Raw genomic sequence first — 12,471 nt, 5'->3', positions numbered from 1 at the left:
TCGATTATAATCATTGACTTTGATCATGTCGATTTCCATACCGTCGGTGGCTTTTAATGATAGAACCAAGAGGCATGGGGTAGTAGTGTACATTTCATCTTGTGTGACAGTCAGCTGAAACTTGATAGACGTTGGATGGGAACGTTTGGAGGCGGAGAGCGCGTCTATGAGATGTGCAAGAAAGCTCTCAAGGTGCGCGGCTTCGTATTTGGATTTTTCATGTCTGGAGGATGTAAATGTGATCTAGGCTGGCTATCGCCATTTTGATACGGTACGATGCTTGATATTCCACATAGCATTCCCTTACAAGTTGGGTCACCTCCAAAGGCAGCTGGATACCGTGAATCACGATCTCATATTTTTTATGCGTACGAAGTTGGTTCTAACTCAAATTTACGGAAAACGAGGCAGAGGTCGGAAGGGCTATCCGAGCTTCCGGTATACCACGAAACGAGATCTACATCACTACCAAGCTTCCACAGTAAGTGTCTTGTCTACTTGGTACGTGTGTTCTCATTTGACAACAAGGTCGATGCACGGTAACGTCCAAGAATCATTGGAAAATCGCTTCGTGACCTCGACTGTGAATATGTTGATCTCTACCTCATGCATTGGCCTCAAGCGACAAAGATTGGTATGGTGCTCTTGAAAACGCGTTATCAAGAAAGCCGCTGATAGCGAGTCCTTAAGGGTCCAATGGAGAGACTATCACTTTGAGGCCCGACGAGCATCCTACTATTATCGATACTTGGAAGGACATGGAGAAACTCCTCGCCACGGGTAAGCTCTTCTTTACTCCTCGGCTGATGACGTGGATGTCTGACGATTATTTTAGGCAAAGTGAAGACCATCGGAGTCTCGAATTTTTCTATCAAAACTCTTGAACAGCTTCTACCTCAGTGCACCGTCATCCCGGCCACCAATCAAGTCGAGTGTCACCCATGTCTCCCCCAAGGAGATCTCAAGAAATACTGCGACGAGAAGAACATTCCTCTTACTGCTTATTCTCCGCTAGGTCCGTGACCGCACGAGACCACCCAGCTCAAATTTTACTTCTGCTTCGTGTTAGGACAAGGCCCGTTCCTTTTGAACGATACTACCATCAGAGCCATTGCTGAAGAGCTGCACGTCACGGCAGCTCAGGTTCTTCTTAGCTGGGCCGTCCAGCGTGGAACAGTCGTGATCCCAAAGAGTGAAAATGAAGAAAGAATGACTGCGAATATACAGGTCCGTCATTATCTTTCAAGCGAGATAGTCATAGTCACATATGATTCCTATGCCAGCTCGTGGAGCTGTCTGACGCACAGATTGACCGGATCAACAGTATTCATTTGCAGCCTGGAATGCACAAGTCACTTTTAGGATATCATCAGCCCGACGGCACTGTTTTCGGCTGGTCGTATGAGGAACTTGGCTGGAACATGGTCCAAGGTGGTGTTGTCCCGGAGTGAAACCGAAGAGACGCAAAAAGTCTTAGACGAGGGTGAAAGATAAGACTCGTCATATGAGGCTTGTCGTATGGATCGTTGTGTTATTATAACAGTTGAACAGTTTCAAAGTTAAGTGCAGAGGCACGGCGGAACACAGAATACATACATTAGCAGTACTTCTGCTTGTCGGTGTGAATGGTCTTCAAAATCAGAGGTACTTGCATCCCACTCAAAAGTTGACAGTTTGTATCGAAGTAATTTTTACACTGACAAGACTCAGACATTACTTACATGGTTTCGCGGATATGAAATTGAGAGCACGAAGCCAAGCAGACAGCCTTACGCAGGGCTGACTAGTAATGCTTAGATCAAGACGATGGAAAGCTGTGAATAGCCCCGGCCTCGTAGGCTGCTTCGGTTGGACTCAAGGCTTTATGAATTCTCTATCGACGATAAGTCCAGAAGCTTTTCAGTGAAATACCATCACCGAGATTGCCCGTCAGTTAATGCGGCAAACGCGGTGAAAGCGGACATTTCGCCGTGCTCGTTCCCACCTTCACGATATCACCACACTGTAAAAGCCCTATGGAGCAGCCCCCTCGCGCTCAAGCAAACTGAAATCTCCGTCATTGGTGGTGCTTAGCTTGCAGCCTTGGTAATCAGAAATCAACCAATGCAACGATGCGGCCACCATTTAAGATCGTTCCATACTGTTGCGCCTAAGGACACTCATCCCAACTTGCATCTCGATGGCTGACCTACTCATCAAATACGACCTCTCGAAAACTGAATGGGAACCTCTTCCAGACGGGTCTTTGGGCAGGAGGCGTATTCTTTCCGGAGCTGAAATTGTCGAAGACGTCATGAACCGGCTGTTCAAAGGCTATCAGACTCTCTTCTTCGCCGTATATCTGGACGTCTCCACCATCCCAACAAGAGTCATGACTGCTGCTTTCCGTGAGGCCTGGAAATGGCTTCGCTATAATGTTCCTACCATTGCAGTACCCGTACAAGTCGATGAGAAAGACATTTCTCGTTTCGTGTACCATGCCGCAACGCCAGAATCGGTCGAAGCTTGGGCAGATCGTACTTGCATCATCAACAAGCAAGATGTCGTCGACCTCGATGCCCTTCGCGAGCTCGTTTGCGGCGCGACAGTCCCTTCGGTTGACGGTGATGCGACTTGGCTCCATGTTGCGATCCCAAAGGACACCGATTCCATTTCCAAACTCGGTTTCCTTCTTCACACACACCATGCTCCTTTCGATGGTACTGCACTCAAGTTTATCTTCAATCTCTATTTGGCGCAGCTCGCAAAAATACTCGGCTCTGACATATGTGCTCCAGAAGCATTGTCATGGGGGAAGGAGGTGGACAATTTGCTACCAGCAGCGTTGAACGTTCTGGCGTCGCATGAGCCGCAACCTATTCCTACTTCCTCGGGAGAGACACCAACTACCAACCACCCCTATTACGAGTCTCTCTTGAAGGCGATGGAAGCGCTGCGCGCCACATTTCCTGTATGTTATACCATTCCAAATTCCGTGTCAAATTTAAATACTTCTCTCTCTATAGAACCCCAACCTGTGGGGATTCAGACATCGTGAAGCTGATCCTGGATGGCCTATTTGCGCACGGGAGGAAGTTACCCTTTGCAGGACGGAATCTGACGCTGTGATGGATGCCTTGAAGAAGTTGAAGAAGGACCATGCCTTCACTTTGACTCATCTAGGTAAATTCTACTTTGACTTGGTACCTTGTAGCGCTCACTGTGTCTCTAGTACACGCCGCGTTGTCCATGGTTGTCATCAATGACAACCCTCCGACGCCAGACCAATCATCTGGCATCATCGCCCCGCAGGCTTTAGCTAATGGTCGGGATCGGCTCCAAGGACCCTACGCTTCTGTGAATGGGTACGCTGGATACGCGCTCGGGGTCTCTGCCATCCGTATTCCAGTCAAAAATTTTATGGAAGACGACGGCAAGCTTTTGCCTATGAGCAAAGAGACTTTAATCAAGGCCTGCATGCACATCCGAGAGGAGTACATGATTCAGAGGGAACTCCCTGCTACCCTGAGCTATATGGACCAAGGATGCCAGGTTCTTGCCGGTGAGATGAAGGCCGGCGCGCTGGAAAACTCGTAAGTAAGTTCACCTTCATCCGGGGTCAATCGCTCATGGATGTACAGGATACCGCCTGATCAGTGTTACAAGTTTTCGAGTGATGGCAAGGGTGAAACACTGCTACAAGGAGTGTATCTCGGCACGGACGGAAAGCAGCTGTTTGAAATCAGTAAATGGTTCACTGCACTGAATCGAGTTGATCCTGCGCCGTACGTCTCTTTAACATACCGCATCGAGTCAGCGTACTGATATATCATAGTTTTTTCCGATTCTTTTCCTGGAAAAGGTGTATCATTCTCAGTTCTGACGTGAACAAGAACGTCATATCCCTCGAAGATACTAAGGGGTATATGCAGAAGTGGAAAGAATACATCATGTTGATTACCAAGTGATGATTTTCCGACGACAAGTTCGTGGTAGTTGATACTGTGTCAGCGCTTCGCCTACAGAAACAATATACAAATCCTCGATTCCTCGTTTCGTTTTTGCCGTTGGCGGCGGGTGAAAAGTAGATGTTTTACGAGATCGCGTTACATCTGAAGGGGCATTAATGCAGAGTGATGTGAACAACATCCGTGCCTGGGCAAACGGCTGGAGCAAAATTTTCACTGATGGTTACCTATTCACATACACGCCAACATTGTAGGCATTGGTACGATCAATTACATGGCGTACCGAGACCTATAGAGCTTGAACACTCACTTACAAGTACTCTATCCCCAGATGTACGCAAGCATAACCAAAGATCTATAAATGAAATACAATACAAGATGTAATAACACATAATGACATCGTATGCAGTATCTCCTCTTGCATCATGACATCTTGTACTGGGATGCATACATGATATCGGTGAAATTTTTCAGAGCGGACGATCGTAGACTCGTAGTTATCGAAAGTTCATTTCATCAATTTCTTGAGGAACGCCATCTGGGCATTTATATTCGTCTCATATCCCTGTTATAAAGTCTGTTATTTATAGACATAGGCTGCAGCTCGCTATTGTTACCTTTCCCCCTTCCATAACGTCAAAATGGCCCCCAATAGCGGAAACCAATTCGACTTCTTCGCAGGATATGAGGCCGACAAATCAAAGCAAAATTTGCATACCTACTTCCAAGGGCCTTCTCGACGATGTTTTGAGTAATTTCGGGTGAAATCATATCATCTTCCTGAGCCATGACAACTAGCATGGGACATTTTGAATCTTTGAGCCTTAGTCCTGGCCTAACAGTGAACAACTCAAACGTTAGACGAGTACATGTTACGTTGGGCATGTGCATGAATGTCTTCGAGGCTTTCGAATACATTGCCGTGAAACCTGGAAAGGGCATTTTTTTAAGATAGATGAATAAGGTGTAGATGCCATTACCTGGAAGGCAACTTGGTGTATTCAAAAAGGCAAATTCGTCTGGATGTCCTATCGCGGGCACAAAGACGGGCGGAAGTCGTAGTTTACTCCCGATCCAATCAATAGCTGCCCAGAACAGAAGTCTGGGATTAGGAGCCATGGAATTCAAGACGGCCTTGGCTGACGGAGGGTTAAATGTGATTATCCCCGCGCTTTGCATCAGTAGTAACTCAAGCGGCTTACCATCCAATAACGGGCAATGTGCCATGCCCCCTGCTATGCCTTCTACATCATCTCGAGTGATAATGTCAGTCACTGAGAGGCCACTCAATGCGCTACCCATAACCACAATCTTATCCTGGAGGAATCTAGTTTGGTTTTTGCCAGATCTCGCCCAAGAAATGACAGTCAGGTAATCCTGGACTTGGTTTTTCCAGATGACGAGATTTCGCTGACCATCCGAGTCCCCAAAGCCGCGGTAGTCTAGTATCAGGGAAGCCCAACCGGCTTCACTTGCCCAGCGCTCGCCAAAGACAGCCATCCCCGCTTCTTTGCATAGAGTGAATCTTGCAGACGGTCTGCCTCACAGATTGTTTATAAAGTTTCGACACAAGACGTGCCCGTGACCGGCCACTATGACAGGGAAAGGTCCATCACCTGGAGGCGTGTACAGCCAAACGTCAAGAAAGACGTTGGGCTCCGCACTTGGTACTTTTACAGTCTGTTGGTTGAATGGCGAAGTCATGATTTGGCAGGAGACAATGGATAGCAGGACGATGGATCAAGACGGGGCATTACGGGGCGAAAAAAAAATTGACGCCTCGGAATATCAGAATCAATATCTCGTCGTTTCATCTCATCATTACATGACACGGTACCTTTGGGCACGCCGGACGCAAGGATACCATGCGTCACCACCAAGTATCGAGTACCACTGACCAGATGCGGCTTGCTTCAACTGCTGTGGGCCTACATATGATTCCGAACGAGGTCCTTCTACGTTTCTGGTCACCACACCATCAACACGGTCGGGTAAATCGGTGTAGGTTCGTCTCTCATACAATCGAGTTAACCCTATTTACGGAATCCAAACAACCGAGCGGTTAACTTTCCATAATAAGAATCAGCAGAAGTGGTTTTCGCACGTCGTACTTCGGTGTCCTGCACCAAAAGCAATTGAAAGCATCGCTTAAGGTGATAGGACGACCTGAAGAAAAAACCTCCGTACATATGATGTCCTGTAAAAACTGATTAGAATGAAAACTCTAGATAGATGAAATCCTGATGAGCCCCCATTGATTCATATAGAATCCACCGAGATCATCGTAGATATCATCACATCGGAACCTTATACATAAATTTCCTATCGACACGGTATAATGGCTGAATCACACGGCTTCACACTCACTAGAGGGTAAGCAGCGGTTAAAATACATGGAATAAGTAGGTAAATATTGCGAAGTAAATAAAGATCGAATAAGTATATCGTCAATCCATCAATACAGAGTTAAATGTCTCATTGTCATATATATGGTCGTACGGATCATCAAATGTGGAATATCGTCAAGGTCTGTTGGTGGGGCCTAGTGTTTGTGAGGGACGGGGGGATTCCGGACCGTGGGTATCCCCGAATGAATATTGAGCAGTAGCACCGTGATCTGGAAGGGTTAAAGAACGAGGTGACCTAGGTGGCAAACCAGGGTACCGTGTATAACCATTCAGGCGTAATTCTTGCAAGCTTCCAGATTGTCGTCTGAACAGTAGGGAACACGAAGCCGGTGGTATGATCCAGGATTCGTGCTAGATATACAGCAACCAGTAGTCAGGATATAGTTAATTGGAGGGCTGTGGAATATATGTATGATGCGGAAAATGTGTAGTGTGCGGGGAAGGCGCCCATGTGCGCCTCCGCTGTCGTTTGGATGCTACCTCGGATGGGGAGTAGACTTGTGCAGAACTACGGCGAAGACCTCGGGAAGGCGGCGGACTCGTCGGCTGCCCAGCTTGACTTTGATGTTGCCCGGGAAGAGTTTGCGAAGAAGACATGACATCCGGACCAGTATAAAGAACTTCGGTGATATTAGTAACGTAAGGAAGCCTCGTCTCGCTGACGCTGGTGTCAACATGAAGGTCGAGACAATGAATAGCAGACTCTCGTTTATGCGACCTTCGAGTGCTATTTATTCCATCATCCTCTTGAACAGGGTCTTCCGGCGTAGAAACTTCGAGTGCAGAATCTACGATGTCCACAGGGATTGCAGTTGGCATAGTAGCACTGCCGGTTGGCTGGGCACTGACATCTACCTTTGCATGTGACGTGCGTTGCTCACCACCATGATCAATGTCGTACACTGGCATCACACTGGTTTCGTACATCGCAGTAGACGAATGTCTGCCCGAAGTTGCATGATCTGTACTAGGAGGGAAAACACGACCGAAAAGGCTGTCGGAACGAGTGAGATGGATAAAGGGTATTTGGTATGGGTTTTGAGAAGGAGGTGAACGTGGTGAGTCCTGTCTGGCACTGTGATGCAATTTTGAATCGAAGCGACGCGAATTGGTATGGGACTTGGAAGTTCCAGAGGATGACAAGTTTCTCTGCTGTTTCCTCTGAATATGAGAACTCCTATGCTCCGAGAACAAAGACAGAGGCGTCAACATATCTTCATGAGGTGCCGTACCATGCTCTCCAGGAATATAGTAAGTATTATCATGATTCCACGAGTACTGATCCTGGCCACGACTTATACGAATCAAACTCGGGGGAGGCGGGTCATCGAAATTGTTGGGATCATGCAACAAGCTACGATCTGTATCCGCATCCTTGGAATGTTGACGGGAGCGTTTCCTGGGCTTCGACTTACTCCTTCGCTTCGAAGGCCGCAGGGTGAGATCAACCTCCTCTTCGTCAAAGTCTTGCCCGGATTGAGATACCCGGTTATATAGTGACCACCACCAAGAGCGCTGCTGTCTATGATCTCCAACAGCTCCACGCTCGGTGGAAACGGCTTTGATATGGCCTCTACCGGGAATGTCTGTTCAAATAATGAGATAAAAGGGCTTGAAACAGAGTACGAAATAACTTGCAGGATCCATAGCGCCTTCGTTCCAACTCTCGTTCTATCTGGACTTCCAAATCATCACTCCTTTCCCTGTGAACACCATAACCATAATCGTTCCCAAGACCTAACCACTGACGTTGTCCGCCAATGTCAATATGTTCGTCGACATCAATGTGCACATCGGGGAACGTGGCCGCATGCATCCCCGGCTTCTCGGCATCGTATGCACGTGTCCTGTCGATAGAAGTGCTCTTGTGTCCGTCCAGAAGCGACTTACGGGCCTTACCAAATGCACTCTCGTAATGGGCCATTCGCTTGGTGCCTTCATCGTGTTTTGGCTCTCGTCCCCACACCTTAGCCCACATATACACACAGCCTTGCCATATTTCCCGGAATGTTTCACGGAAATCCATGGCGTGACCTAGAGACCGTAACGTTGGGGTGCGACTAGGAGGAGAGTTCTTTGACTGCGGATCGTAGAAGGGTCGATAGTCTTTGTATGTGAATGCTCTGATATGCAAGAAACCGAAAAGCCTAAAAATATCTTAGGACAAAGGCTGTGAGGCCTGCTATGATACGCACATCATCTCGAAAGTCTCCAGTAGCGCACCAATGCCAATATTGATGTCAGCAGCGGTCATGTACTTCGTCTACATTTGTGTCAGCGAGGAGCCTTTGCTTTTGTCTGGACATGACGCACATTCTTGACGACACCAAACATAGCCAAAACCGACAGAAAGGTTGCTTGCCAGAACGTAAGGAACACTAATATACATACTGTGTCAGCATCCCAAATGTTTTCATCTGGGCTACACGTACCGACGGCCTTGACGGCGAAGAGTTTGAGAATGGGTCGACGGGGCCTCAACTTCTCGGCAACGGAAACGTACAACTGAATCAGGCAGTACATGGCAATCATGACAGAGAAGGAGACGATGGTGACAATCTAGGATTATTAAGACTTACAGTTTGTGCATCATGTAGCGGAAGCACATACATAGACATGGCCCCAGCCTAATCCATAGGATTCTTCACAGTAGAGTCCCATGTAATTCAGAATAACGGCGGCGAGAGTAGTCCTATGTGACCCGTCGGCATCGACAGAATGAAAGATGAGGTAGAACCTACAATGGGCGAATAACGCAATACTGAAGGACGCCCCATTTCATCCATTGTAGGAAATACAAGCCATCCTAACGACGCGATGAGCGCAATGTGGTGTCAATGAAGGGATGAAGCCTACGCTAGGTTTCCACTTGACTGATCCAAGAGGAAATACCCATTTTTTGGGCTCCTTCCTCGCCAATCTGGCTTTTGCCTCAGCCTCACGAGAGAGACCGGCCTTCATGAATATCGCCCTCTGGTCATTAGGGTCGGATGATAGATAGTTCAGTAGCAAGTAGAAGAACGAAGTGAGTACAGTGGACTCGTAGCAGTCGCGGACCAAAAGTAACGGCGTGGAGTGATTCTAAGAAGCATTCAGAAGAGATACGGGACCACATGAAATGGAGCTAACCCAGAAGAAATATGACGCCAGACTGATGACAGCATAAATGGGGACGAGAAGGAGGATGCGGACAATATCTGTAGAAATGTCAGCGGACCGGTGTTATCGAATGTAATGGGTTACGAACAGCGTTGTTCGCATTTCTGAATGCTACGAGTTAGAAACACAGAGACAATAGACTTGAAGCAACGTACATTGGTATACCACTGAAGATGCTTGATAATCAACCAGAAGGACGTGGCAATTGCAACGAGAGTGAAAGACGTTGCGACAATCCACCCTACATGGTGGGCTAATAATCCTCCTCGGTTAGTTACAGTTATAGGATACGCAAGCAAAGCGTACGTTGGAGAACAAGATCACCGTTCTGAAAAAGAGAGGGACCGCTCTCTGCCTCCTTTTTGTAGCACCTCCCATTCTCTATGTCTGCCATAGTGTTCAGGTTTGGGGTATTTTGTTACAGACTGGGTGGTAATATATTGATAAATAGTCGTGAAGAATCGTAATCGTGAAGAGTCGTAAATGAGATGGCGGTCTCGAGGGCTGGAAATATACTTGGGAGGATGACGGTCCTGTATCCCCTAGTTCGACACCGTTCGCAAGGCCGTTGCTGGATGCGTCGGGCCTTGACAGGCGTCAGGGGTGAGGGAAGACAGGGAAAGACCCAAGGTTTGCCTGTGCTTGGCATTCCCCTCTTTCCGGGCCGACGGTGCGATTATCCTATCCTTTTTCTCTTTCTACGATACAAATAGTCGATCGTATCCTTTCCACCCAGGGATGTCGGCGTACATTTGGTTTGCTCGTCCGTAGATCCAGGCAATTAGCGTCTCTTGCTTCCCTACTACCACCATCTTCACTCCTACTACTAGTTCTTTATGTCTTCCGCTCTTTATCCTCGCTCTTAACATACCCAAATTTCCTTGGCCATCATCCTGGCGTGTCTCATTCCAGCTATCACCTTGGCATCTTGATTCGCTCTCCGTGCCACTCGTCTAGCTGGTTGCGGTACAGGAAAACGAAGGCTTGTGGGCTCAGCGGACTCAAAGAGGCAAGCAGCGTTTTTGCTCTTATGGCATGGTTCTAATGAGGCGATTCACGTCTAGTCGCAGCCCGTGCATCCCTATCCTTTCGCTGTTCACAAGAGGATTCCAAAGCCACATCAAGTACACCCAGTCGACCGCCATCGCCATTTGCAGCTGGTTGCTCGTCCATCGCCGGCAGACTGGTGGGACCTTGTAGAAGACATCGTCGGCTAGCATCCGGATGCGCTACCTCTCTCTGATAGGAAGCCTCCTGCTTCCCTTCCTGTGACGCGTTTCCCTATGCTGCAGCCTCATGTCAAAGTTGGTTTGGTACGGCAGATGCATACTCAACCTTCGTCTCCTCCGTTTTCAGCTCGTAAGAGGCGAAACTCTTCATCCAAGGAACGCAGGCGCCCATTGATGTTCACAGCCTTCAATGGAGGCTTGAACTTGGAAGAATTGCGGATAACCCTGACCGAGAAAGGAAACCCTCTACCTCAACGACATTCGAAAACGGCGGGGAAATGGAAATAATGCCATGTCATGCATATGAATGTATGCGACATTGTGTATATCGGATATAGCCTAGTACAACCACTATCATTCACTCTTTTGAGTTCGTTTAAGATGTCCATGAAAATGGATATATGTGTTACAAGAAGATAAAAAGGGATTCAAAAGCTAAAGCGCAGAATTCTGTTCAACAGTGTGCTATCCTTTTCTCGCTTTTCTCCAGATATACCTGATATGCTCAGGTAGATCCAGGAACAAGAGGTGCCCTCTCAGGGTCTTCAAGCCGAACAGCGCCTCCTCTAGTCCTTCCAAACAGTCCAATAGCCCCTTTGATGACCCAAAGAAGGGCTAAGATGGAGAAGGCGAGTGAAGACCAGTGGACGAAACCAGACGATGTTTGGTGAGAAAAAATGGCAAACATCGACCATGCAATAGCAACAGAGGCTGGGAGATCACCTTCTGGGCTCGAGAAGGCATATGTCGCAGCTGTGCCCTCCAAAAAGAACCTTGGCGTGAAAGATGAATAAAAGTCGGCGCACCCCAATAAAACAGCTTACAGTCCGAGGAATACAAAGACTTTGGTCCAAACTCCTGCCTTATGATGGAGCGCATTGACACCGAAAGCTTCGAAGGCGGTCAAAATAACCAAAACCGTGGTCCATCCATGGTACAAAGAGAATGGAAGATGAACAAAGATCTCGTCAGCTGATGACTGGGGCGAATGATGCTTCTTGACAATGTAATAAATGTGGGTCACAGAGGAGGATACAAAGAGGGCAAAGATGAAGGCTGAAAACCACGTTCGTCAGTCTCCTGTTCACGGAGTTTGGGGTTAAGGACGTACCGACGATGTAGTGATGGCTTGCCCAAAGATTGACATAAATGGCATTAAGGACACCGAGGAGAGGGAGACGCCAAGAGACTCCATCAATGATGACCTGCTTGCCTCCCGGGAAGAATTGGTAGATGATGGTTCCGAGGAGAAGGAAATGTATAAGGGACCTAAAGACGAACGTGCGATGAGCAATGTCGATGAGCATTCAGTGGACACTGGAGGGCATTGTACCAGATCAAAAAAGCCCAAGGCGCAGGAGTAAGGTAAGTTTCCTTGCCAGTGAAGTAGATGTCTGAAGGTGCAGCAATGGTGTAGATGTTGGATCCGAGGAAGAGGAAGTAAGTGACGACATTCACAACCTGCGGTAAATGATTTAGTATAGCAGCAACTCGGGGAGAGGGACGAAAGAGACCTTGAGTAAGATACCGTCTTTCCAAGAGTAGTCAGCCATGGTGGTTACAGTTATGAGTGAGGCAAGGTGCGCAGCAGTGAGCAGTCTTATATAACCCGCCCAGTGACACATATATGAATCATCGCCCAGCATAATCCTAGTCATGGGGTCTCCACGCGCGCCATTCTCGCTTCATGCCTATCCTCTGTACAAGAATTTTCGATATCGTTCGACC

General features: G+C 47.8%; 5 protein-coding genes across 5 annotated transcripts; 2 read left to right on the top strand and 3 right to left on the bottom strand.

Moving 5' to 3' along the window:
• Positions 1-25: 25 nt before the first annotated feature.
• BT62DRAFT_978862 (Aldo/keto reductase) lies at positions 26-1,451 on the top strand (the record flags this gene model as incomplete). The annotated part of the gene is made up of 9 exons (XM_043189385.1): positions 26-87; positions 129-192; positions 248-271; positions 408-481; positions 552-634; positions 691-780; positions 836-1,015; positions 1,070-1,227; positions 1,284-1,451. The coding sequence occupies 9 exons, from the start codon at positions 26-28 to the stop codon at positions 1,449-1,451; spliced, it is 903 nt and encodes a 300-aa protein (XP_043043122.1).
• Positions 1,452-1,975: 524 nt separating this feature from the next.
• Positions 1,976-4,021, top strand: BT62DRAFT_991782 (uncharacterized protein). Its single transcript, XM_043190300.1, has 5 exons — positions 1,976-2,950; positions 3,006-3,162; positions 3,212-3,572; positions 3,621-3,764; positions 3,815-4,021. The coding sequence occupies exons 1-5, from the start codon at positions 2,180-2,182 to the stop codon at positions 3,945-3,947; spliced, it is 1,566 nt and encodes a 521-aa protein (XP_043043121.1). The 5' UTR covers positions 1,976-2,179; the 3' UTR covers positions 3,948-4,021.
• A 434-nt stretch (positions 4,022-4,455) lies between these two features.
• Positions 4,456-5,651, bottom strand: BT62DRAFT_978861 (alpha/beta-hydrolase; the record flags this gene model as incomplete). Its single annotated transcript, XM_043189384.1, has 6 exons — positions 4,456-4,512; positions 4,565-4,620; positions 4,670-4,876; positions 4,928-5,086; positions 5,150-5,472; positions 5,527-5,651. The coding sequence occupies 6 exons, from the start codon at positions 5,649-5,651 to the stop codon at positions 4,456-4,458; spliced, it is 927 nt and encodes a 308-aa protein (XP_043043120.1).
• Positions 5,652-7,094: 1,443 nt separating this feature from the next.
• On the bottom strand, positions 7,095-10,133 carry BT62DRAFT_985187 (DUF300-domain-containing protein; the record flags this gene model as incomplete). Its single annotated transcript, XM_043189921.1, has 14 exons — positions 9,821-10,133; positions 9,670-9,767; positions 9,603-9,618; positions 9,485-9,552; positions 9,212-9,436; positions 9,097-9,161; positions 8,966-9,047; positions 8,788-8,914; positions 8,669-8,733; positions 8,551-8,618; positions 7,982-8,502; positions 7,635-7,941; positions 7,281-7,532; positions 7,095-7,143 (listed from the first exon to the last, which is right to left on the bottom strand). Exons 1-14 carry the CDS (start codon positions 9,906-9,908, stop codon positions 7,095-7,097), a joined length of 2,031 nt encoding a protein of 676 aa, XP_043043119.1. The 5' UTR covers positions 9,909-10,133.
• A 1,115-nt stretch (positions 10,134-11,248) lies between these two features.
• Positions 11,249-12,296, bottom strand: BT62DRAFT_885738 (uncharacterized protein; the record flags this gene model as incomplete). The annotated part of the gene is made up of 5 exons (XM_043182843.1): positions 11,249-11,516; positions 11,568-11,799; positions 11,855-12,012; positions 12,077-12,204; positions 12,258-12,296. The coding sequence occupies 5 exons, from the start codon at positions 12,294-12,296 to the stop codon at positions 11,249-11,251; spliced, it is 825 nt and encodes a 274-aa protein (XP_043043118.1).
• Positions 12,297-12,471: the final 175 nt, after the last annotated feature.

This window comes from Guyanagaster necrorhizus (genome assembly GCF_019112545.1).
Source record: "Guyanagaster necrorhizus MCA 3950 unplaced genomic scaffold BT62scaffold_5, whole genome shotgun sequence".
In the NCBI taxonomy this organism is placed as follows: domain Eukaryota; kingdom Fungi; phylum Basidiomycota; class Agaricomycetes; order Agaricales; family Physalacriaceae; genus Guyanagaster; species Guyanagaster necrorhizus.
Note: the sequence above shows the minus strand (reverse complement) of the source record. Positions and strands in the feature narration are given on the sequence as shown.